Source organism: Diadema setosum, chromosome 4, assembly GCF_964275005.1.
Source record: "Diadema setosum chromosome 4, eeDiaSeto1, whole genome shotgun sequence".
In the NCBI taxonomy this organism is placed as follows: Eukaryota; Metazoa; Echinodermata; class Echinoidea; order Diadematoida; family Diadematidae; genus Diadema; species Diadema setosum.
In genome coordinates, this window is record NC_092688.1 from 48,542,375 (window position 1) to 48,569,959 (window position 27,585).

Below are 27,585 nucleotides of genomic sequence, written 5' to 3' on the forward strand. Positions count from 1 at the left end.
GCATTATTGATGAACTTACCATTTACTGTAAAAGTGGAAATTTCCGCGGTGTTGAAATTTTCACGCATATTGCCCAATTAGAAACTAGCGCGAAATTAAAAGTACTCTAATATTTTTGCTTGCCATACGTTCCAGTGGTTGATGTCTTGATTCCCCAGAATTAAAAACATGCGAAATTCAGCTTACGTAGCTGTGGGCAAAAAATTAGTCACGCAAAAATATCCACTTTTACAGTACTGTAGTCCAAGCAAAAAAAAAAAAAAAAAAAAAAAAAGAGGAAAAATCACAGAATTGCCCGAGGCCCCACTTCTGAGATGTATGTGTTTTCTGTGCTTGGGTTGAATGTTAGTCTGTGAAAATAAGTTGTGTTATATCATCACTGTCCTGCGAATTAATCTTGTGAGTATTGATCGATTTGTAATAACCCGTGCCAAAGTGCTATAGAGGTGACAACAGAAGAAAGCTCCAAGTGCTGTAAAATGAAATAGTGGCTATCTAATCTCACACCCAGGTGAGTGTTCTTGTCACAGGTTGAACCACAGAATCCAGTGTGGAAAATATAGAAAAGGTATAAAGAGTGTAGAAAGTGTAGAAAGAGCAGAGTACACCGTATCTTGTTTGTTCATCTTGGGGTCTTTGAGGAAAAGGGTCAAAGGCTGTAATTTATTGCATACTAACAGTATTTGATGATGAAAGGATGTTGCCTTCTTTTGCAGATATTTTGGATGGGGAATAACTTGTATGTTGTTAGAATGACAGATTCTCTTGTATGCATGGATCCATTGTCACAGGATATTAACATGAAAATTATTTTATTCATGTGACCGAATGGATCATTTAGGAAGCAGAGAAGACTGCCAAATTTATACCACTATAAGGGGGTAGAAGGTTTGATCCAAATTGTCTGCATAGCTTTTATAGTGTCATTGCCATGTGCATACTTCCAGGTAGAAATACTGTGAAGAAAAGAGGAACAGTATCCATGGATTGAGTGAAATACCAGGCTGGATTGATGGATCACATGACTGCTTCAAGAAGAATTGAAGGCTGGATTAGCATGTGTTATAAAATAGGCTTTAAAATCTCTGCACTCTGATTGGTCAATTGTTATGCATTGATTTTTACTGATCCACACTGAGCCATGCATAAAATCTGAACACATGGCCATGCATTCGGTAAAATCTGAATGCATGGCTCAAGTCTTGTATAGTGTAGTGGGTGTACCGGACGCATGATGTGGAAAATGGTTGTATTTCATGAATTTATGGGCCCATTTTATAACACAAATGATGCACAGGCATACTTCGTGGATCAGTGAGAATTTGATGCTCTCATCCAATTCTCACTGATCCTCTCTGTCCTGTGCGTCATTTGTATATTGTTTCGTTCGTACATGATGCACATACAAAGTGATATGTCGATGCATGATGGCATGTCATTATTTTATAACAGGAGTTGTATGAAAATAGCACTGAGTGCTATCATAAAATCAATGCAGTTATGATTTGTGCAACATTTGGAGGAATTCTGTGTCTAATGGTCAAATGAGCAGGATAGGAGAGATAGCCTCCAGCAGCAAAGCAAAATATATTTACTACATATCAACTGCTACATGTGACTTAATCTTGTGTTTTGGCATCAATATTCAACTTTAGGCATTTCCATATATTGAGGGTTGACAGCTACACCAAAGAGTACTTGTTGGAGAATTAAAATGTGAGACTGTGGCATGTACATTTTGAATTATGTAGGACTTGTTTTGAAAAAAAAAAAGCAAACCCTCAAAACCATCACTTTGTGACTGTGAAAGGAACTGTTTCAGTACAAAGTGCAATTTTTATAAAATAATCTACATTGTAGTCTATTACAATAATACTTAATGAGTCGTGGGGGGCGGGGGTGGAGGGCAAGGTAATTCAACATAGTGTCCATTCAATACTTGCAAATGTCACGTCTAACATGACAAAGCCAAAATACAATGTGTAATATGTTTGAACACATACTGTATCTGAAAAATTCTGCTCGCTGTGATAATGATTAGATATTCATATTTCTTAGCCATCTCTTTGCATGTGCGTTAAACAAAAACCCTGTGTTAGTCATTCTTCACTATGAAATAGCATTATTGAATCCTTGACATAGATTTAATTCATTTCTGATAAAGAAGGTACATATATTTTCTTTTCATCTCATTTTATTTCCATGAAAACCTGTAATTTTATGATGCAGACTTTTCAGTGGAGATAACGTTTGTTATAATGTGTATACTTGTATTATCAGACTGTAATTTGTTATGTGATTGTGAGTTGTCTGCTTGTATGACAAGAGATATCACACAGTGGAACCTTTTTATAATGAGTTCAGATATAGCATGATACCTGATATAAAGAGGTCATTTTATAGGTATCATTCCTTCCATATTATTTGATTTATCCTTGATGTAAATGAGATACTCCATATAATGAAATTTCAGGGGTCCTAAGCAGCTCACTATAAAGTTTCCGTGTACATGTACTTGATTGATCATTTACTGTTTGTTAGTAAGGTGATCATCCTTGCAAGAGGAATGACTACAAGTCTATGGAAATATAAGTCAGATACTAGTACATCAGATACAAGAGATAGAAAGCTTGTTGGTGTGTCATCTACCATGGTTTATGGTAGACGCAGGAATGAAATTTCCTCATTTCTTTGCCACTCAAAAAGGCATGAAATTTCTATATTTTTTTTTATAAACCTTTATAAGCAAGAGATTTCATTGACTAAAATGATGTGTGGACATGTAATGTCCCCTAGATATCTTTGAATCAGGAAAGAAGAATGTTTTATAAGATTATATTATATTCCTCCATATCACACGAGATTAACTAGTATGTCCTATAGAGTAAAATACACCTTGTACCCCGTTTGCGGCAGGCTTTGTACAGGGTGCCTATTTGCAGCAAGGGCCATTTCATTCATTGATGAAAAGGCCCAATCAGATGTCACTTCCCATAACACTTGAGTAACTGCTTGTGTTTTAAAGTTGGACTTAGCACACATGATGTTCATTAGCTGTTTTATTGATGAATGAAAGTGCCCCTGCCAGAAATAGGCACCCTGCCACATATTGGATATTTTACTCTACAGTTTTCTAACCCATCCTGCCACCACTTTATGGCTCTCTCACCTCTCAGTGGCTCAACGATCTATAAATCTTCTTGCATGTGCTGCTTTGTTTTCGTTTATTGAAAAAAAAAAATCTCATTGGTTCATTGCCTTTTCACAATGTGAGAGGAATGAGATGTGGGATTTTAAGCCTTGTTACAGAAACACTGCAAAGAGGGTGCTTATTCAGTGAAATAAAATGGGAAAATTCATTTCTGCTATACATTTCTGGTGTGTGTTCGTGAGTCTTTTTCTCTCTTGACATGCTAGCTTGATGATTATACATGTACAAGGAATCTGAAGCGACTAGCTTATGTTTACTATATATTGGTTCAATTCCTGTCATTTAAAAAGCTGCCCATGCTTTCATGATCACTAGGTTCCATCAAATTTGAAGTAGCAGTCAAGCCTGCACACTCAAACACAAACTTTTACATCAGCAACAAAGAAGTACATGTATGTATTGTGTCTGGAAATGTCATTTTACAGGGGAATCACCTTTGTGAAATGTACAAGGTAATTGCATCTGACGGACTTTCCTCATTATATCCTGACTCTCCTATCCATACACTTGGAACACACTCACAAATACATGTACATTGTACAGCTGTACAATTGTATGTGTACATTTTATTACATTGTGCCACTTTCCTGTGTAATGACATAATGACCCAGCTGATGTCATGTTTTCAAGTGGATGCTTCTGTATCATACATATCTATACATAATCCACAAATTCAGTAACAATCATACAGTCAACCTTGCCTAAGTCCAATCTATTTGGACTGAAGAAATAGCTCTGACTTACAGAAAATTTGACTTATGAGGGATTTAAATCAATAGAATATAAAGAAAAGAGGACTTGAAAAGACCTTCAACTTAGGCGATTATTCAACTTATGCTAGGTCAACTTAAGGTTGACTGTATTTTTATTGGTATAACTTCATATATCTCCAATGTTTCGATACAAAGGTTCTTTATTATTATTTTTTTTTTTTTTTTTTTTTTTAGTGGTGATGCTAGACTGTTGAGTAAAGACTAGCCAGTGGGTATACAATCATCCTGATTCTAACAATTGTAGATTTCTGGCAGTAAGACACAATTCCTGGGATACATGGGTCTAAACTTTTAGGGCTTTGGACAAAACCAAGTGCAATTTGTAAGGTCAGAAATAATTTACATCACCTGTGAATATGCAATACAATACTGTACTTGGAACCAGTATGAAAACGGCCGTTGTTAAATTTTACTTGAACCTGACATCAAAGTTTAGCGCAAATGACTTGAATGCTGAATCATTCAGTTTAATCAGTGTAACATTTTACAATCTGACTTAGAATTTCTTTTGAGCAACTTGATAAAAGCAAGCTTACACATAGCACTTTGTGTGTTAAAGCCAAAACATAGTTCTTGTGTGCCAGGAGAACTGTCAATTATTGCTCTAAAATGTACATGTATGCATAAAAAATGTCTGAAATAATGTTGTAATAACACAATTTCAGTGTGGTATTGACGAAAAAGCAAAGTACAGTACATGTAATTGCTGGAAAGTTTTGCTGAAAGTCCACAATCTCACAAATGGGGTTGCTACATAATTTTTCATAATCGATTATCAGTAATTGACATATCGGGCCACAGCAATATCCATCGCTCTTCTGAGCTAGACTGAAATCATATGCAGCTTGTTGGAAAATACAATAGCAAGGATACGATTGATCATCATGCTACATTTCACCTTCCCACAATGCTGAATGCAGCGCTAATGGGAAGGGCTCTTCTGGTATAAAAGTTGTGTGCTATGATCGAAATTATTCTACATGTTTGATATCAAAACACTCCAAAACAACTCATCAACCTGGCAAATCACATCAGCCAGGTAAGTTTCTTGGTACACCCTTTGGATGCATTGGAAGCAAATTTCAAATGCTGGAAGGTGAATTTTGGGCCTTTCCATGAACTATGCTATGGCTTTAATTCCAATTTATCCATCTCCCAGAGAGGTTTCAAAGCACAAGCAAAATAATTTCTTACAGAACCCTAATCCTGTCCCAATTAACAGTTTTCAATGCAATAGCTAGTCAGCATTCAGTGCAGCCCAAAACCACTCTGTTTGTTATCTTACATGTGTAAGAGATCAGGGGGAGAGAGCCCTGGTTTACATGTACATTATTACGACACAAACACGAGATTGTGTTAGAAGCAGATCAAGCTCTGCTGCGTAAAGTGAACATGTCTCAGTCATCTTCCTGAGTTATGTGAGGTTTACTTGCATCTCTAGCAGCCTTTCTTGCTAGATATCTCTCTCTAGCAGACATTACTGTCTCTGTTCCAGCTCTCTTCATAAATTTTGCTGATTTCTTGTCCTCTTCCTCTCTTTTTTCCTTGGCTCTCTCCTTCTCTTCCTCGTCCTTGGCAGTGAGTCTCTCTTCTTTCTTCCTCTCATCTTCATCACTACTTTCAGAATCGACCTCAAAGTCACTGTCAGCATCCTCATTGATAGCTGCATCATCATCTTCTGCTTCAACCTTTTCTGTCTTTTCCTCACTCCTGGCTTCTTCCTTGATCTTCACATCACCTACCCGAATTTCCTTTCTATCACTTCTGACTCTTTCTTCATCAGATTTCTCTTCCTGACCAGTGCTTCTCTTTCTGTCTCTCCTTTCTTCATACTTGTCCTCCTTCTGTTCAGTATCACCCCTTCTGCTCTCATGTCTGTCACCCCTTCTGCTCTCATGTCTGTCATCCCTTCTGCTCTCATGTCTGTCATCCCTTCTGCTGCTGTGGCCATGTCTGTCACTTGGCCTCTCGTGTCGATGACCCTCATACTTGGATAGACAGTCATCTTTTCTACCCATATCGGAGGATCCCCTATGCTGGAAGCTGTCGCCTTCTCTGTGACTCTCTTTTCCATCTGAGTTTTGTCTTGGGATAAAAAGAATAAAAGAGAGCAGTACAGATTTATTAAATGTGAGAATTGGATTTAGCTGCTTGCCTTGCTTTCACAAAGCTACCATTTTTATTTTTTTTTGTAAGTGAAGTGAAACTTTGATACACTGTTTAACATAGCTGACATGATATATGAAGTAAGAGATTGAGAGTTTCATTCAGTACAGATGCATGTGTTATGTAATCTTGTCAATGCTTTTCTATGAAATTTCTGTCCCCATTCTACAATAGGTTGACAGAAGAGTAATGTGGAAGAGCTAATGTCATGTGCTGTGCAACAACATTTTTGTTTTGAAAGTAGTTAGGAGAGTATGCATATGAATCTATAGGTTGAATTATTTCTAAGGGTAAAAGAAGAACATTGGACATGGAAATGAATACATAACCCTATCAGTGGAACTCTCACCTTTCCCTAAAAAATTGATCACTTCAAAGCCTCACTCAACACACACACCTTTTCATCAGGCATCCAATTGCTAACTCTCTTGGAGGAGTCTGCACCTTTGAATTCTTTTAAAACTGATATATGGGCTATAATGCTGTGAATCATCATCGTCATCATCATCAAAGACACAAAAAAAATCCTTTTACAAACCTCTACCTTCACAATTTTGTTTGCTATTACCATGGCCGGCGGAACCGTGGGGGGCTTGCCCCCCCCCCCCCACTTTTTGTGCACCACACAAAGGAATACATTAGGTGTAATCACTTAACCCCCCCCCCAACTTTTTTATCCCCAAAGTACTTAAGTGGCACTAAAAAGAAATAGATCTTAAAGAGATCTTGAAGTGTGAGTGTGGAAAGGTTATGTTTTTGCCCTGAAGACCCATTTTTTTTCTCGTTTGTCAGCTGAAGAAACCCAGGAAGTGGAAGGAGAGAGATGAAGTGGAGGAAGGAGGAAGTGGCCCCCCACCACTTTTGAAAATGCTCCACTGGCCCTGATTACACCAACCAATTTCCATTCTCACACTGCCATTAGTTGCAGGTTTGAAAAGTCTATTTAGTGCACCCAGCTTGAAAAATTGAAAAGTTAAATTATCACTTTCAACCTGATCTAATTGATCTCCAAAGAAGAATCACAGAAGAAACCACTGAGTGAGGATACCCTCTTCCACCAAGTTTTGGTTATATGAAATACAGGAGCCATTTCAGGCTTCATCAGTGACAAAAAATTGTTAATACCTCTTCTTTGTGTGGAGGTCAGAATGATGCTCTGTCATCTCCTTCTTTGTCTTCATCCTCCTCAAGTCTTTACTGTCCTCTTTCTCTTCCTTGAGCTCTTTCTCTCCCGTTGTCTGGGAAAGAAGGTGGCGATAGAATCCTGACAAGTCTTTCTGCTTCGTTACATCATTGGCAGCTGCTCCAACAAAATAAGAAAACAAAATGTAATGTAAATATGAAGTCTGCTATAATTGCTAAGAAAAACAATATTATATAGATGATGACTGGCGGGGGAGGGAACATATCGAATGTTCCATCCGAAGGGTTTGAAATGCTATTGAGGGAGGTTATAAGTCCCGAGATGAAGTCGAGGGACTTATAACCTCCCAAAATAGCATTTCAAACCCTGAGGGTGGAACGTTTGGTACATGTTCCCGACAACAAAAGTCATCATCTGTTATATTATATGGATTAGTCATGGGTTAGGCAAATTTATCCTATCGATTGCGTAAAAAATATGATCGTTCAATCGTTTGGTATCATTTGTCATTTGTTACGTAAAAATGTTTTCCCATGGGAGAACATTACAAAAATGTTCTGCCCATGGGCGAACATAACCAATGTACCTCCATCACATGACTGTGTTTAGCCAATCACTAACCGGTATTTGACTAACCCATTTAATATTGTGTGATGTTACACTGAAATTGTAAATCTCTCACCAGAAAATGCACATCAGTTGGAAAGGTATGTATGAAACAATGTTTATGCAAAATCATACCTGGTTCATCCACAGTTGTGAATCACTTAATCTTGAAAGGTAAAATGTAAAAAAAAAAAAGAAAAAATGTAACGACACTAAACTCATCTGACTTGATGTATTATTACAATAGATACCAACAACGTGAAACATTGGGTATTCTTCCTCTGTTGTTTACATCAAATGCAGTTTGTCCTTTCTTTTAATAAATGAAAAACTTTCGTAGGGAATCTTTTGTCCATCAATTCACTGCGAACTCTTATAGATGCATTCTTCTTTGTCTTGGTTATGTTTTAGTGTGAGGCATGTACATACACTGTAACTTCATAATTTTTGTTAGCTCATGTTTTGTAGCACATTAGCCCAGAGTATTTCCATGTACTGTTCCATCAATCTAGAGTTAACTCAGTGAGAAATGAATTTACAAAATCCATGTTTACCTAATGGCAACACACAACAGAAGTATGCCTTTTACAAAACACCTCTTGATACACACATGATATGAAGATATTAAAGGTGATACGAGCAAGTAATAAGAAAATCAAATAATAAAATCTGTGTTGAAAAATCTTAAATGCTCTCAATATTCAAATATTGTTTGAATTTACTTTCTTCAGTCCTAAGGACTTCAACTCATGTGAAGTTTACAGTACATGCATACCAAGTGAACAATCACATCATTTGTACCTTCTGACTGAGACAACTGTACGTAGAAATGATTCAAACAAATACAAGAACATTGTATTCCCGTTATAATGAACATTGTTATAACGAAATTCTCGTTACAACAAAGTAAAAATTAAAGTCTCAAAATTACCATCTGTATCTCTTTATATTCTTCATTGGTCGGCTTTGATTAAATTTTGATATTTTAAGTAAAGAAAACTGCTGGTTCTGAGGACTTTGTTATAATGGGAGTGCAATGTTTTGTATACTGGAAGTTCTGCACGAATCATTTTCTGACCTTCTTCCTCCGCTTCTCTCCTTTCCCTTTCTTCCTCCTCTGCAAGTTCCTGCATTTTCTTCTTGTAGGCAGATGTCACAAAAGCCTCTTTGTCTCCGTACATCTCCCCTTCCTTTTCTCTTTCTTGTTGAATCTTTCTCTCTTTGCGCCGTTCTTGCTCCTTCTTCCTTTGTGCTGCTGCCTTCAGCAAGCCTTCAATGTATTTGGGCTGCATATCAGAAAGATTAATTGTATTTTGAACACTCCATGCTCACTATTGAAGAAGCTATCTTACATAATCATGACTATAAGCAAAGGCATTTACAGAGTGCAAATATTTTCAGTTACATTGTAAGTGCACATTTCAGAAACATCCTGCACTAATTTACAAACTAGAATAGATAAGGCAGAGAAATGCTACTCATTTGAAAAAAGAAAGAAAGAAAGCAATCATTATCCGCCCCCTTCCAGTTTTAGCATAGCCAATAAAGCTCGGTCTGATTAGGGTTAAGAGTCCTTAAAAAGATGCAAGCAAACACTACACTGTTTATCAGTAGGTCCCCATGTACATTTCTGATGACGTGAAAGTGGTCTTCATAAAGCTTTAGCAACATCCAAAGTATGCAGCACAACTCTGTGTTATGTAAGGAATAACTTCTCTCACTGTAATCTTTTCCCTATTCATGTACACATAAGGAAAAGTGGATAGTAGAACAGCCACTCCTTAGTCTCTGTTAATCTAATGTACATTACTGTTGAGCTGTGAATATCAATATCTACTTACACAAAATTATTCTGCCTTTTAACCTCAACCTTTCGGTAATGATAATAACAATTAAAAAAAAAAAATGTCTGGTCAGCTCCCCCCCCCCCCCCAAAAAAAAAAAAGGGGGGGGGGGGAAGAAAGAAAACAAAAGCAAACAAACCTGAGAGCCACTGATTTTCTTTTTTGCAGCTTGAACCTGTTCTTCCTTCTTGCGTTCCATGTCATCATAGATACTGTCATACTCATAGACAGTTGGGTCTGCTTCCAAGGCTCGCTGGATCTCAAGCTGAGTCTATAAAAAAACAAACAAACAAACAACTAAAATTGAATGTTGGGGAATAATAAACCAAAAATAGCATATCTTGTGATTATCATTGCTAACCTTTTTTTCAAATGTATAAATGCAGTACCAGAAATAATAACACACAAGATGCTGTCATACATTTCAATGATGCCAGCTTGGACAGTGCAATTACACAGCTAAAGTATGACATTTGTTGCTTTATTTCCTACCTGTTTTTTTATCTTTGTTTGCATGGCTGCCTGTCTTCTCTTTTGCATGTCAGGGGAAGTGACATTCTCCTCCTCATCACTTGACTCATTGAAGACTGAGGCTTTCTGTCTCAAAGGAGCAGGTTTCTTGGACTTGGTAATCAGTCCATACCTATAAATAATTAAAAAAAAACAGCAACAACACAAAAACACACAAACTATATTAACAAAGGTAAACAATAGCTTCCACGTGAGAATCACTTCTATTATTCTTTATGAAGACTACTTTTAACACAACAATGGATAATATAACCAATATAACCAATAGTACATTACTATTGTCTTGTGGTGTTTCTCTTGTTTTTGATGACAAATGAGCACTGCCAGAGCTTCAGATTTCTATCATGCTGTAACAGTACAATATTACATGAAGTATAAACTCTCCCAAAGTTAAATCTATTCTGAATCAGCACAGTTTCTTTTTTCTTTTCAATTCATAATTCTGTTTACTACTCTACAGTATCACATGTAGTGGAATTTCTTGCAAAGTTAAATCTACTCTGAATCAGCACACATTTTTATTTGAATTTTAAAACATGGTTCAGAAACTTCCTCATCTCCAAAATCACAAATGAGTAAATTTAACTGCTATAGACCCAATGAAAAACAAAACAAAACAAAACAAACAACACTCAAACAAAACAAAACAAAACAAAACAAAACAAAACAAAACAAAACAAAACAAAACAAAACAAACTAAAAAAAAACAAAAAACAAAACACCTCATCATCCCGAGGTTTCCAGTTAGTTTTACAGTATTACACTTGACAGGTTATCATTTCAGGGTTGTCTTCTAGTGCAAAGTCTTACACAATGTTTACAAACGTTTGTAACACAGTACCAATGTATCAGGACTTAATGTAATCACATTTTCCTTTATATTCCACAGCATTACAGTTCAGTATTATAGTTCGTCAGGACAGTTCATATTTTTGCCTAAAAACTGATTTACTTTGGCGCATCTATAGAACATCATGCTCTACCTAGTCAATATGAAATTGAATTTTATACAGTCAACAAAACAGAAGATTGAATTGCTAAAATAACTATACTTGCAATTCATTCTCATTTACAGCAGAAAATTCATAATGAAAAGCAAGGAATATGTTCATATGAGTGCCCTAAAATATACATGTTGTATATCAATACAGAGTGCATTAATTTCTGCTTGCCCTGTTTCTCTAATAAAGTTAAATACACCCTGTATCATTACTGGTTACCACAATGCATCAAGGGCATTGACAATGCTTAAGGAGTTGGAAAGAACATCGCTTCAACAGTGATGAGAACATAGTCCACTGTACTATGACAGCCTACCAGGGTAGGGTGTTGTGTGCAGTATCAACCTACAAATCGTCGGTGGAGAATGATAAGGGCGTTAAGTGACCACAAAACCCATAGTGTTCGAGAAGACTTAAAGCCCTTCTCATTCTCAACAGACGAAATAGAAAGCAGAACCAATTCTGCAATATCCACTATCAACTTGCTCCATGTGACTGTGAGACAATATCTCATCATTAAAATCTACCAGATCATTACGAGCTGTACACATACAAGGATATACCTCATATGACATCAAGAACTCGGCAACACCAAAACTCCTTCCATAGAACTGTGAAAGCATGAAATACTTGTATTCTCCCTGCAATGTTGTGTCAGACTCTTTGGTCAAAGCCTGTCACCTTCATTTGGCAAAAGGAAGCACCTGCAGCTTCTAGATCAATAGCATTTTTTTTTTTAAATACAACAAACACACTTGCAAACAAGTAGCAAATGCACACACCCTACTCCAATCCTGTGACACATGTTGACTACAACTGTATTAATAGTTCTGCAAGAACCTTCAAGTTTGAAGGAAGCAGAGTACTTGAAACTTTAAAAAGCAGAATCATCTGATACAGGGTGTTCTACATAGTGTTACTCCAGCCCCTCAGATGGTCAACCATACACATTATGCTTTTTCCACATTCTTACAGATGTCCCCTTTAGGGCGGATGTCCACTTGGGCGCGGACAAGCCCCGGAAGGGTTGCGGAAACAAATTTTGTTATTTCGGCATCCTGTCCGCGACAGACGCGGAATAACTTTGTGAATCGGCTTGTCCTGGGACATTCCTAGGACTGTCCGCGGACTGTCCGCGGACTGACTGCGGACAAACCTAGGAATCACTCCGGAAGAGCGCGAAATACCTCGGAATATGCTAATCGTAGCCGGGCAGCGCGGAAACATCTAGGATTACACCAGGAATGAACGCGGACAATCAGGATGCCTTCCGGACAATACAAGTTAGGCATGAGGACAAACTGCGGACAATACCAGGAAATGGAAAGGTATAAATTTTGCGCTGACTTTGACTTTTCCTCATTTGACTGCTAGCTGTCATTGATGCTCCTTGTTGTGCTTCCGCAGTAGCGGCTGATATCATATTAATATGATTGGTCAATATTATTTGATAATAGAATGTGACCACCAAAAGTCGAAGAATAGGATTGTCGGCTGACGACTCATTTTTTTGTTGTTGTTGTTGATTTGTCTCATCTGGGAGAACAATCTTTTCTCTGCCTACAGTCACTTGGATGATATTCGCACACTTTTTGAACCATATATATATATGACAGTGCACCTCAAAACGAACATAAAGTCGCACACACTGATTTCGCGTGAGGACTGAAAATAAGTGAAATGGGTCAACCTAGCCGAACTTGACTTTTTCATATTTTCTGAAAGAGCGAGTCTTCTTTTACATTATGCTAAAATTTGGTATCATAAAACGGGCAGGAAAGTGTAGTTTTTTAGCAGTTTATCTCGAACATTTTTGGTAGAATAGTGTGATTAGTTGTGTCTTTAAGATCCCTTTTTCATTTCTGAAAAACCTTGTCCACACTCTTCACTTTCAACTCTAATAACTTTTGGAAGGATAGTGCTACTGCTTTGAAAGTTGGTATTGATTATGGACAGAATGTGTTAATGGGGCATGCTTAATTTCAGTTTAATCTGATAATCCCTTCATTGTTTTTACTCTGGTGGTTTGCTTCCTGTTTTTGTCCCATTCATCGCACAGCCAGCACGGTTTGGTAAAGATTAAGCGCTTGAATAGACATTGTACTTCAGAGCCTCTATTCTCAGTTCACACTTTTCCTGAGTTTGTGCTTTCTTTCCAATATTTAGATAGGTTAGGAGAGTCCATTTGATTTGAGTTATACATCATTTTAAAGCTTAAAGTCTGCTCTTTCAGATTATGGTCTTAACTAAAAATTCATGTCTGGCGACTTTTTGTTTGTTTTGAGGCGCAGAGTCACATATATATGATATATATAAAAATGTATATATGTATATATAATCATGTTGATAAGGTAGTCCACGTTTGGGCAAGATAAAAAGATAGGTAACAAAACTGCAACAAAGTACATGCTGTATTCACCAACGGTTTATTTCTTCACAAGAAATAAACCGTTGGTGAATACAGCATGAACTTTGTTGCAGTTTTGTTACTTATCTTTGTTCCCTTTTTTTAGACCTGTGCTTTATCCATCGTGAAGTATATACATGTTTTGTCTGATACTTCTGTAGAGCATGCCAAAATGATCCTAATCATTAAATGTGTTTTTCTTTCTCTGATTTTTACCCTTGTGCATCTCTAACCCTCTCTTATTTTGATCACTTTTGAACATTTTCAAGTCCGAGATTTTTTTTCATGCTTAGGGCTTACTAGCCTATTGTCAATGAAGTGTAAAAATGGGGAAATATCTTTAACCTACTTTAATTTACTTTTTTTTTTTTGGGGGGGGGGGGGTCAGCTGGGCTGTCAAATTGGACAATCGAGTTTATTTGCAACTGAAACAAAAAGAGAAGAAAAAATTATTAGGTAATAACAACTACGAAAATCATTCAAGTAAAGAATATTTCTGAAATGATTTGTGATGCTTAATGTGTACTTTTAACACTCAGCAAAAAAACAAAACAAAAGAAAGACAGAAATTTAACACTTTTTCGAGTTCATGATTTATTGCTTTTTCTCTCATTTCACTTGAATTTTGAAGTGACAGAAAATTCTTCATTTTCCTCCATCATCTTTAGCTTTCATTGTTATTTTGGGCTTAAAAGATATTACATTGTAATGAGATCATATAAGTATATCTTTGCAATTGAATTCATGCTTTTTAGTGTGATGAATATGTGTCTTTTGTTCTAATATGTTGTATCATTAGAAAGCATTTACGTATGAATAACAACTTTTTCATGTTTATATATAATATATTAACATTTAGCCAAAAATTCTATGCCTTTTTTTTTTCTGAGTGTACTTCCACCTACTTTTGTGATTTTTCAGCTGGGCTGTCACATGTGACAACATAGTTTGTTTGCAAATAAAATACGAAAACAACATAAAGGAAAATGTACTATAGTAAGTAATAGGAACCAGGAAAGTCACTCAGATGAAAAATAATTTCTGAAAAGATCAAATCAAAACAAACTTACTAGGAAGTTACGGGGCTGATTTCACTTCTTTCTGGTTGCTTTTGGCACAGTCTCTACTACCTTCTTCTTTGCCTTCTGGGACCGGAAATTCCTTAGATTTACCTGTTCTTCATCACTAGACGAAAGGTGTGCCTGTGATGGAGATATTTGCATGGGGGCCTCGCCTCCCTTCTTGCTCATTTTGCGTTTCATTGGCATGACGCTCACGGAAAGTGTCGACATTTTCATGTCTGGATCACAAAATTTCCGCATAGGTTCCGGACACTTGCATATAGATCCGCATCGGCTCCGCGCTGTCCTAAAACATTCCTGGTGTCTTCCGCTTTCATTCGCGAAGCTTCCCCACACCGCGGGATTCTTTCCGGAGCGTGTGCGGAAGGAGCGGAAGGGTTCCGGACAAGCGGGACATCCTCAGGACATCGTCAGGACAAGTCGCCGAAGGTGTCAGGAAGTTCATTTCCACGTCCAAATTTTGGTCTCGATCAAAATTTGGACGCGGAAATTTTTCTCTCTCCCGAAGGTGCGGAAACGCCCGGACATGTTTAGGACAGTGAGCGGACACGTTCAGGAACATGCGGACAGGTTCCCGAAGGAGTGCGGAATACCAATTTTGCATTCCGGGGCTTGTCCGCGTCTTGTCCGCGCCCTAGTGGACGCCTGGTCTTAAGGATGGAAATTGGTTAGGACTTTGACCCCCCTTTCGAAGGGATGCCATCAAGACTACCCCCCTGCTTTTGGAAGGGAAGACAGAAAAATTACCCCTATATCATAGGTTTTTGGAGGGGAAGCAAGCAAGGCAGTGTGTCATAGATGCAGTGCCTGTGGTGAAATCTCCTTGTAAAAGAAGGCCAGCTTGGCATGCTCTACAGTAAAACATGCACAGTTGGTACATTGGTACATTCGGGAGAATGGGGGGAACACCAAGAAGCTGCACTACTTCCAGTTCAGATTGTATTATTGCTTTTTTTTTTTTTTGCTTTATTTTGAAGCCAACCCTTCTCATGACCCTATTTCAGGATTGTTTGGAAAAGATTTAAAATTACCCATAAATAAAAATATCTAAAAAAAAAAAAAATAATAATAAACCCTAAGAATTAAAATACAATGTAGCCCTGCTTTCAATGATTTTTCATGACTTTGCAACTGATTGACAAATTGCCCTACATCGACGTAAATAAGCACTGAATTGATCAGTGTTTTAGTAGTAGCCATGATAAAAAATCATGGGCGTACATACTCGAGCAGGATTCGAACCTACTCGAGTATGTACGCCCATGATTTTTTATCACATATGTGGCTACTACTAAAACACTGATCAATTCAGTGCTTATTTACGTCGATGTAGGGCAATTTGTCAATCAGTTGCAATGAAAACATCTCGACGGAAGAATTTCATGAATTTTCATGACTTATTTCCCCAAAGTGAGCAACAAAAAGAAAGTATTCTAACACACTGCATGCCGCACCAAGGGTCGATCTCCCATGCCAAAATTTTGACTAGGAAGCACTAGGTTTCTACATGTAGCTGGCAGTCAAATCTTGGATGGCGTTATGGTTGAATTGTGAGCAGCTTGCCCTTGCTTTACCCCTTTCCCACACAAAAAGCTGATTCAGAAGCTAAATTTCTATGGAGTCCGCTCTAACACCTTACGATGGATCATAAATTTCCTTACTAAGCGTTTTCAGCGCGTATGTGTAAATGGATAGAGCTCTGAATGGCATCCAGTTTTGAGTGTACACCACAAGATACAGTATACTATAGATTTGATATTGATTATTCATCACACACTAAACCAAAGCTCATTAGAAGCAGACGCGGACATTCTCACCAGTTCGAAGTAGGCCTACCATCCTCCAGACTGGAAGTCCACAGGAACTCATTCTTTCCCCGCACAATTAAAGTATGGAATGAACTTTCTTCTTCTGTAATCACACCAACTGATTCAGTTAAATTTAGCGAGATGTTACTTAATGGAATGATTGTTTAAATGTCCACCCTCCGGCACCTCCAGTAAACTCCAGTGGGAGTATCCAGGAGGATCCCAACCAAGTACCAAGTACCAAGTAGAGTGTACTTTTCCCGAAAAATCGAGAACACACATGCGGTTCAGAGCTAGCACCGGAGTAAGGAGGGGGCGGGGGGGGGGGGGGGGGAACGCGCGGTAGGGAGATGTTACATTGTACACTACACAACACATGTTGCATGTTGGTAATACCAGTTCGGGAAACCTGCTCATGAGGACTGCTCCCCCGTATGAGGACTGCCCAGCCTCATGAGGATCCCCCGTATGCCTCATGAGGACCCCGGGGGAGGACCTCAAGAGGACCCCTATTCACTTCTTATTCATCTCACATCTGACGTATAAATTGTCGCAACTTTGCACGGTGATTTTTTGTTACACACACATGTCCACTATCCATGATGAAAAGAAGAAAAAATCCTGTCTGGTTTTTTCTTTTAAAAATCGAGTTTAATCAACCGAATGCAGAGCGCCCATCAAAACACGGGCGCCAGCGTGTTTGCACAATGCCAGACTGCCGCACCAAGCGGCCCTGATGCGATTAAATATTTTCGGTGCTTTTTCTGCGGCTCTCACCTCTCCGTGCGCGAATTAGCCTCGTGAAGCTGAAGTCTGACATCTTTTTTACACAAATTCGTAACGAGAATAATGAAATCAGTACTAACCTGATCTTGTGCATATAATTCCAAATTACTATTCCACACTGATAGAGTAGGTGGGTACTCCAATTTGTTAGCAAACTAATCACTTTGTAGGTATGATGGGTTCACTTTCTTCGTCAATTCCGCTGTCCGCTAAACTTTGGGCGCTTTTTCTGGAATTCCGCGACGATACGTCACATAACATCACGCATCCAGCACATATAGGGCTCACACCCATAAATATTTCCCCATAGGGACGTGTGTTAAAAATCAAATTTAAAAAATTCTGTAAAATAGACTGGGAAAAATGAGGTGTTTCAGCTTCACTAACCCGGATAAGTGAGATATACCCTTTCATCTATCAAATTTTCAGGGTGGATTCTTCAGCCCAAATTCTGTCCAGGGTCCGCAAAGCCAGACCTACGAGTTCTTGTCACTCAAAAAATCACCTATTTTTCGTACACGTACCCAATGAAATATAGTCCCCTCAAATTCCATCAGAAAAGCTTTCATCTTCCAACCAAAATGCAATTTGCAGAGGAATTCATACTCAATATCTACAGCTGTTCAGTTTTTTGGCAAACTACATCATTGATTTTTAATTAATTTTTTTCGTCATTTATTTTGGTATCTTTGGTATGAATTTGTGAAGGGGTCTGGACATCCATGTATTTACGGGGTGTGAGCCCTATAGTGGAGGTCATATTCTCATTTGACTTTTAAACATTATAAATGTGTTTTTGATGATATTTGCCCCTACATCATGGAAAATTACACATTCAAGGGTTATGAAGCTTCTCAAAGGGACACTTTTGAAACTCATGCCCTTTGAGGGTTTAAAAAAAAAATAAATCTTGCAGTGTTGATCAGTTCTTCATAAGATAAATGCAGGCAGTAATCCTTGATTATGGGGGTGTCATCATCACCTTATTGCCTACAAAGTACTTATTAATAGACTTTGTTTTGTCAAACAGACTAACTTTATGAATTTTGACCTGTTTCAGTGGTAGCCAAAACAAAGAAATACATTAAAATAACACAGTCATTCAAAGTTGTGTGATACTGATGACTGCTATGTACAAAGACCTAGTACCACAACAACATAATAAGAAAAGCAAATTGTAGCCAAACATAGTTTTTTTTTTTTTTTTTTTTGGGGGGGGGGGAAGGTGGGTAGAGGAGAGGGGTAGAGGGGAGGGGGGGGTGGTAGGAAGGAGAAGGGGGAGGGAGAAGAGATCTGACACAATAGAACATAACCAGCAGAGCTTGTATGGATGAATACTTCCCATAGAATTGTGTGCATTGCATGCATCCTCTAGGCTTGTGCCGAAAGGGTGGGTTGGGTGGTGGCGCGTCGCGTTAATGGGAACACCACCCTTCGTCCAAAGCCCCCCCCCCCCCCCCCCCCCGTTTTGCCGAAAGGGTGCGTTGGGAGCGTTGGGTCGCGTCGCGTTGACTGGAACCCACCCTTCGTCCAAAGCCCCCCCCCCCCCCCCCCCCGTTTTGCCGAAAGGGAGCGTTGGTACTTTTTTTCTCATGTAATATTAAAAATATTCAAAATAATATTAATATTATTTTTGAATTTATATTTAACCTTCAAACAACCATTTCAAAGAGGCTATCGTCCGGATCGGTTTACACTCTATTACCATTTGGTCTACAGGCAGTTGGTCTAATAGACTGTTTAATATCAGTTGGTCTAATAACCAGTTGGTCTAGTCATCATTTCGTCCAATTACTGTTTGGTCTAATGTTATTTGGTTTTATTACTATTTGGTCTACAGTCAATTCGTCTAATAATAACCATTTGGTCTATTTTTGGTCTATTATGTGTTGGTCTAATTCCATTTCGTCTAATCATCAAATGGTCTAAAATAAAACCAAATTTGTCCAATATAAATTTGGTGTATACATCAATAAAAAGGGCCCCCCCCCCCAAAAAAAAAAAAAATACGGCCACCGGCCCAGTTGGTCATATCTAAAGACGAAGCGATGATTGGACCAAATGGTACCCGATTAGACCAGGAGGCTGGCTATTAGACCAAATGACAATAAGATCAATGGTTATTAGACTAAATGGGTATAGACTAAATGATGATAGACAGAGGCTAGACCAATTCTGGGCAATAGACCAAAATTAATGATGTGTACACCAAATTTATATTGGACAAATTTGCTTTTATTTTAGACCATTTGATGATTAGAGGAAATGGAATTAGATCAACTCATACTAGATCAAATCGGTATTTGATGATATAAATTTGTGTTAGACGAAGGGTGGTGTTCCCGTTATCGCGACGCGCCACCACCCACCCACCCTTTCGGCAAGCCCATCCTCTATAGTGGAGGTCATATTTCTCATTTGACTTTTAAACATCATAAATGTGTTTTTGATGAGATTTGCCCTACATCATTTGGAAAATTACACATTCAAGGGTTATAAAGCTTCTCAAAGGGACACTTTTGAGACTCATGCCCTTTGAGTTTTTTTTTTAAAATAAATCTTGCAGTGTTGATCAGTTCTTCATAAGATGAATACATAGATGCAGGCAGTAATCCTTGAGTATGGGGGTGTCATCATCACCTCATTGCCTACAAAGTACTTTAATAGACTTTGTTTTGTCAAACAGACTAACTTTATGAATTTTGACCTGTTTCAGTGGTAGCAAAAACAAAGAAATACATTAAAATAACATAGTAATTCAAAGTTGTGTGATACTGATGACTGCTATGTACAAAGACCTAGTACCACAACAACACAATAAGAAAACAAATTGTAGCCAAACATACAGTATTTTTTTATTTTATTTATTTTTTTTGGGGGGGGGGGGGGTGAGTAGAGGAGAGAGGTGGGGGGGGGGGTAGGAAGGAGAAGGGGGAGGGAGGAAGAGATCTGACACAATAGAACAACATAACCAGCAGAGCTTGTATGGGATGAATACTTCCCATAGACCTGTGTGCATTGCATGCATCCTCTATAGGCTCACACCCATAAACATTTCCCCATAGGGATGTGTGTTAAAAATCAAATTTCAAAAAATTCTGTAAAATAGCTGGGAAAAATGAGGTGTTTCAGCTTCACTAACCCGGATAAGTGAGATATACCCTTGCATCCATCAAATTTTCAGGGTGGATTCTTCAGCCCAAATTCTGTCCAGGGGTCCGCAAAGCCAGACTACGAGTTCTTGTCACTCAAAAAATCACCTATTTTCCGCACACGTACCCAATGAAATATAGTCCCCTCAAATTCCATCAGAAAAGCTTTCATCTTCCAACCAAAGTGCAATTTGCAGAGAATTCATACTCAATATCTACAGCTGTTCAGCTTTTTGCTAAACTACATCATTGATTTTTTATTAATTTTTTTTTTTTTCATTTATTTGGTATCTTTGGTACGAATTTGTGAAGGGGTCTGGGACATTCCATTGTATTTACGGGTGTGAGCCCTACAGACAGCGGGCAAGCTGTGTGATTTTCAGAGCGAGCTTGTGCACGCACCGGGGGATGCAGTATCCTTCGGTGCGTGCGCAAGCTTGCTCTGAAAATCTCACAGCTTGAGCGCTGTCTGTATGTGCTAATGGGGATGCGTGATGTGATGTGACGTCTCGTCACGGGATTCCAGAAAAAGCGCCCAAAGTTTAGCGGACAGCGGAATTGACGAAGAAAGTGAACCCATCATACCTACAAAGTGATTAGTTTGCTAACAAATTGGAGTACCCACCTACTCTATCAGTGTGGAATAGTAATTTGGAATATATGCACAAGATCAGTTAGTACTGATTTCATTTTTCTCGTTACGAATTTGTGTAAAAAGATGTCAGACTTCAGCTTCACCAGGCTGATTCGCGCGTGGAGAGGTGAGAGACCGCAGAAAAAAGCACCGAAAGTATTTGGTCGGATCATGGCCGCTAGGTGCGGCAGTCTGGCATTGTGCGAACACGCTGGGCCCGTGTTTTGATGGGTGCTCTGCATCGGTTGATTAAAACTTGATTTTTGAAGAAAAAAACAGACAGGATTTTTTCTTCTTTTCATCATGGATAGTGGACATGTGTGTGTAACAAAAAATCACCGTGCAAAGTTGCGACAATTTATTCGTCAGATGTGAGATGAATAAGAAGCGAATAGGGGTCCTCTTAGTCTTGAGGCCCTCCCCCGGGGTCCTCATGAGGCGTACGGGGGGTCCTCATGAGGCGGGGCAGTCCTCATATGGGGGAGCAGTCCTCATGAGCGGGTTTCTCGGACTGATACGGCACGTAATTCCATGTTGCAGAATTGATCATGTTGATGTCTATTGTCACTACTATGACACTAGGCCTACACTGATTTAACTATACACAGCCCAGTCGCAGAGACTCCAACCCAAAGCACCTTCTGATCTGGAGATTCTCCCGCCTGAAACCCCTAGCAAACGGGAGACTCCAACTTGATGTGTGCGAAGCGCAAAGTTCCTAGGGTTCTAGATGCTCTCTTGTGCTATCTAAGGCTTATTTTTTCAACATACGATAGAAATAAGTAAGAAATCCCTTCCAACGGGAGACAAAGAGCCAGGGCGGGAGTGCGTGTGCGTGTGCGTGGATGTCGGACGTGTTTAACTTGAGCTCTCGAAAAATTCTTTGATTTCTGCGGATGTAATGTCTGGGAATCATTCTTTCCTGGCTATTTTTGATTGATATTTTTGATTGATATTGTGTTGCTATCATATTTCTTGCCAGATTGCTGCTATTGGAGTGTTTGTGTCCCTGATTTTGTTTGAGAAATCAGCTCCCAACGTTGGCAAGCTCATGTGCTTCGCGTGATACTTGTCGCCACACTACAATCGATCGCTACACCCGGACTACAGTCTCGGGCTACACACATCGTTCAGTCCACACTCACTTACACCGGCGTGGACGTGTCGCGTGATCAACGTAATACGTGATCGCGATACGCGCTGCTCAGGTCAGCTGAGCTGTGAGCTGAAGTTTCGCGGGCCGGATTTTCGCGGGATTTTGGGATTTCGCCTCTGGCTCTGTGTTGCAGAGTCGGGATTATATCCCTCGACTTACTGCTTAGGATTCGATCCAAATGGAGCAAGCTAGTCAGGAATCGTCTACCATGGATAAAATACAGAAAAAACTGATAAAATTGTCACCCTTTGGGAAGAATAACGGGAAAATGATGCAGAAGAGTCTGTTGATAAACAAGTCAACACACGCAGTAAAAGCAACTCTGTTCCGAAGGCAAAGAGATCACTTGAGGAAAACCCACCAAAGAAGAGTGGAAAAAAGACTGTCTCTAACCCAAAAAGGAAAGTTGGACCTGACTCAGGATCACTAATAAAGGAGACTGGAAAGTTCACATGTGAGTACTGTAAGATGAGTGCTGTTGATCTCATGATTGAGTGTGAATCGTGCCTTCGTTGGGCTTGTCTTCAATGCCAGAATGTGTCAGTTGAGATGTACGATGCTCTTACAAACCATGCAAGCCTGCATTGGTTTTGCCGGGAGTGTGAATCTGGGGCTATTTCAGCTGCTAGACATGCCCGTTGTTCAACACCCGCTGTTGAGCAGCCTACAGTAGAGCAAATCATTCATGATGTGAAGAAAGAAATTGTTGAAGTGAAAGAGGAAATCAAAAGCCTGAAGTCGTTCAAGCCAAATGTTAGTTATGCCCATGTTGTCAGCAATGGTAATGTGGTGACTAGCCATGCCAATACAAGCAGGAAGTCTAGCAGCACTCCTAGCAGTAGTACTAGTCCTGCGACTGCAATACCAGGACTGCTCAAACTCCAGCCGGGATTATCAGCTGTCCCTACCGAATGTGTCAATGTTGCAACAATGGAAGAAATCATGGATAGAGAGAAACGCAAGAACAACTTGGTCATATATAACTTGCCAGAGTCAAAGGCAGACATTCCCATGAGCCGAGAGAAAGAAGACTTCAACTCGGTGAAGACTCTTCTGACTAGCGGTATGGAAATCACCGGGGTCAAGATGAAGAGTGTCACCCGACTGGGAGGAGTCCGTCAGAGCAAGTATAAGCCAAGAGTCCTTCTAGTGAAGCTGGAAGATGACGTTCACAAGAGTGACATCCTTTCATCTGCCCGTAAATTAAGGAACACTGATAGATGGGCCAATACATACATCTCACCGGACCTCACCCCTACACAGCGTGAAGAGAGGAGAGCTTGTGGGGTGAACTCAAAAGAAGGAGGAGTGAGGGTGAAGCAGACATCTTCATACGTAACGGGAGGATTGTTGCCAGGAAGAACCAGAGGAGAGACATTGAGATCACCCCTCAAGAAGCTGTTGCAGAGAAGGCCAAGGCAGGTGACGATGTTCAAATAACATCTGAGGGAGCAGCGGGAGGAGTCCCTCCTCAGCTATGACTCGACAAGAACACAGTCAGCACTCCGAGCAGTTTTCCCAGAAAACTTCCAAATAGAAGTGGTTTTAGAGTGCTATACACCAATGCTGACTCTCTTGTGAATAAGTTTGTTGAATTGCAGCAATTAGTGCACATACATGATCCAGACTGTGTTCTGATTACGGAAGCTAATCCGAAGAGTTCAACATTTCCACTTCACCAAGCATCTGTGCACCTGCAGGGATATGACACCCATTGTAACTTTGATCAATCCAAGGTACAAGGTGTTATCATATATTTGAGGCAATCTTTATCAGCAACAGAAATTCAGTTTAACACCAACTTTTCTGAATCCATTTGGTCTTCAGTAACTCTACTTGGACATACTACCCTGTTACTAGGATGTGTGTATCGTAGTCCGTCCTCTAGCTCAGCAAACAACGAGTTCTTGTGTAAATTACTGCATGATGTGACTTCAAGGAAAGAACAACACATACTTTTGGTTGGAGACTTTAATTTCCCAGATATAGACTGGAGCAATTGGCATCCACGTTGCAGTGAAGAACAGCCCGCATATCAATTCTTGTCTGCGGTGCAGGATAGTTTTCTTTTCCAACACATATTGCAACCTACGAGAATGAGACAAGGACAAAAGGCCAATGTTCTTGATCTTGTGCTGACTGATGAGCAGGATTTTATTCATGATGTTGAATACTTACCTCCATTGGGGAAGAGTGACCACTGTTGTTTGCTGATCAACACGACACTAGGACTTGAGATACGGCAAGAGAAAAAGGACTCTGTTTACGACTTCAATAAAGGAAATTATGCCGGAATGAAAACAGCATTTTGTGATATTAACTGGGACCATTTCTTTGACAATCTGGATTGTACGAAATCATGGGAAAAATTCTCTGACAAGCTTCACCAATGCATGCAGGAAAATATCCCCCAAAGAGCTAAGGGTAAAGGCAGGAAAAGGAGCATCTACATCACCCATGAGGCTTTGACTCTCTCGAAGAGAAAGCAGAGATTGTGGAAAAGATACTTGGAATCCATGAGTGCTCTGGACTTTGCTGCTTATGCACGTGTACGCAACTCCTTGCGGACCTTGACCCGGGATCTGTGCAATGACTTTGAACAACAGCTAGCAACTGAAGTTAAGTCAAATCCCAAATCTTTTTGGAGATATGTGAATAGCAAAATGAAGAGAAAGAGCAGAATAGGCAATTTATCCAAAACTGATAGTGGCCACTTCTAGTCAAGAAAAAGCAGAGGTGCTGAATACACAGTTCAGTAGTGTCTTCACAACTGAGGATCTTTCCTGCATCCCAGAACCCCTTCAACACCCCAGTGATGTCTCACTTGACATAGTTTCTATTACAACTGATGCCATTCATAAGAAGCTGGTTCTGTTAAAGAATGAAAAATCTGCTGGCCCGGATGACTTGCACCCACGTATACTGAAGGAACTAGCGGATCAAATCAGTGAACCACTAGCCAGGATTTTCAATATGTCACTGCTTGAGGGTGTTCTTCCTGTGGAATGGAAAGCTGCAAACATCTCTGCTATTTACAAGAAAGGTAGCAGGAAGGATGCTGGAAACTACCGCCCAATTAGCCTAACATCCGTTGTTGTCAAGGTTATGGAATCCATTATTAGAGATACCATCGTCAAGCATATGAGCCAGCAGGAGCTGTTTTGCAATTCTCAGCATGGATTTGTTCCCGGACGCTCATGTACGACACAACTACTTTGTCAGCTTGAAGATTGGACAGAAAGCATAGATAACGGTGATCCAGTCGATGTCATATATCTAGACTTCAAAAACGCATTTGATTCTGTTCCACATACCAGACTCCTTAAAAAAGTTGAATCGTTTGGGATTCGTGATCCTCTCCTATCATGGATCAAAGCATTTCTCACTGATCGAACCCAGTGTGTGGTTGTAGACGGCTCCAAGTCTGACTGGACACGTGTACTGAGCGGCATTCCTCAAGGGAGTGTTCTGGGCCCGACACTTTTTGTGATGTATGTGAATGATCTACCGGATGTTATCTCAAGTTCATCACAATTATATGCCGATGACACCAAGATCTATGCTAGAGTACCGGATATTGACTCCTGCCAATCACTGCAAGAAGATCTGACTGGTGTGGAAAAGTGGTCACTAACCTGGCAACTCCCTCTTAACTTGCAGAAATGTGAAACCCTTCACATTGGATATAACAACCCACAATGTTCTTACTCAATTGAAAATGTTACATTTGATGATGTCAACTGTGAAAAGGACCTGGGTGTTTTGATTGATAGTGAGCTCAACTTTCGCCAACACATCTCCTCATCTATCCACAAGGCTAACCAAATGTTAGGTCTTATCGAACGTGCTTTTGTCAACATAAAACCAGATATTTTCCTGCCACTGTACAAGGCTTTGGTTCGACCGCATTTGGAATATTGCAGTGCCGTATGGAAACCCAGGTTTATGACAGGTGACAGAAGGATCGAAGCTGTTCAGCGCAGGACAACCAAACTGTTTCCTGGACTCAGCACCCTTTCCTACAGAGAGATAAAGCTTAACCTGTATTCATTGCATTACCGGAGGGAAAGAGGGGACATGATCCAGGTCTTCAAAATACTACATGGTATAGATAGAATCAACCCACAGTCCTTCTTTGTACAGTCGCAGTATCTTGGAACGAGAGGCCATCCCTTCAAATTATTTGCAACCCATTGTCGTTTGAATATCCGCAGCAACTATTTAACAGCAAAAGAGTCATCCAGTCTTGGAACAGTCTGCCCTCATCACTTGTTACATCCACTAGTATAGATTCTTTCAAACATGGTTTAGACACGTTCTGGTCAGACAAACGTTTTGAAATTGTCTGACATCCACGCCCACGCTCGATATAGACTGTTACTTGTGCTACCAAGTGCTGACGACCGGGAGACCTGACAGGATTTACCTACACTCCCGTACAGATGATGATGATGATGAAATTAAATCGCAAATGGGAGAACGGGAGATTTTGCAAAAATGGGTTTTCGGCGGGAGATCTCCCGTCGAAAACGGGAGAGTTGGAGTCTCTGCAGTCGCTGTAACGTTACATGGTACGTCGACTGTTTTCGCATAGCGTACAGCGTCTGGTCGGGCTATAAGCTATTCAACAGTAAATTTTAACACTGATCAATTGCTGATTTACGAGATTGACGTTGTAATTGTAGATTGGTCAATGATATTGATAAACAATTGAATTAAGTTTCGATCACACACAGTCACACTGAGTGCTACAGTACAGAATCTATGCTTCACACACCTGCATGACATTAGCATGAGATGACCTCATTGGACATTTATGTGCTTTTGTCGAATTGTCTGCCGTCTGGAGCACAGTGGTAGCACCATCAAAAAACCTTACCTCTGGGACTACGCTATAGTATAATTTTGACTCTGTGTAACTATACACAGCACAGTCGCTGTACGTACGTATCGCACAGCGTTTGGTCGGGCTACACTCTCTGTGATGATAATGAAGTGGACTCACTAGAAAATTTCAGAAGAAAATGACTTGACACAGTCGAAGTCTGTGTAGATGAGATCACACTGTAAACGAACACGTAATACTGAATTACAGCACCCTTCACTTACTGTTTCCCGGTTGATGATGCCATCTTGGGTTGTACGGTGAAATTTCCTCCAGTGTATCTCGGCCAGCCGGCCGCTCGGAGAAGTAGATCGCGTGGAGCCGCCGCCTAGCCTCATCCCGCGCCGCGCCGCCAGCTCGCTCCGCGCCGGTACGGTCGTCTCCGCAGCCGTGATAGCG

At 39.8% G+C, this 27,585-nt stretch overlaps 1 protein-coding gene across 3 annotated transcripts; it reads right to left on the minus strand.

The window, feature by feature from the left end:
• Positions 1-3,757: 3,757 nt before the first annotated feature.
• On the minus strand, positions 3,758-27,481 carry LOC140227403 (uncharacterized). Of its 3 annotated transcripts, none has more exons than XM_072307808.1 (6): positions 27,411-27,481; positions 10,237-10,387; positions 9,884-10,015; positions 8,979-9,186; positions 7,276-7,450; positions 3,758-6,069 (listed from the first exon to the last, which is right to left on the minus strand). In XM_072307808.1, the coding sequence occupies exons 1-6, from the start codon at positions 27,431-27,433 to the stop codon at positions 5,382-5,384; spliced, it is 1,377 nt and encodes a 458-aa protein (XP_072163909.1). In that variant the 5' UTR covers positions 27,434-27,481; the 3' UTR covers positions 3,758-5,381. The 3 variants fall into 3 exon arrangements, with proteins under 3 accessions (XP_072163909.1, XP_072163910.1, XP_072163911.1); XM_072307809.1 differs by lacking the exon at positions 27,411-27,481 and adding an exon at positions 27,079-27,180; XM_072307810.1 differs by lacking the exon at positions 27,411-27,481 and adding an exon at positions 24,151-24,238.
• Between the last annotated feature and the right edge of the window lie 104 nt (positions 27,482-27,585).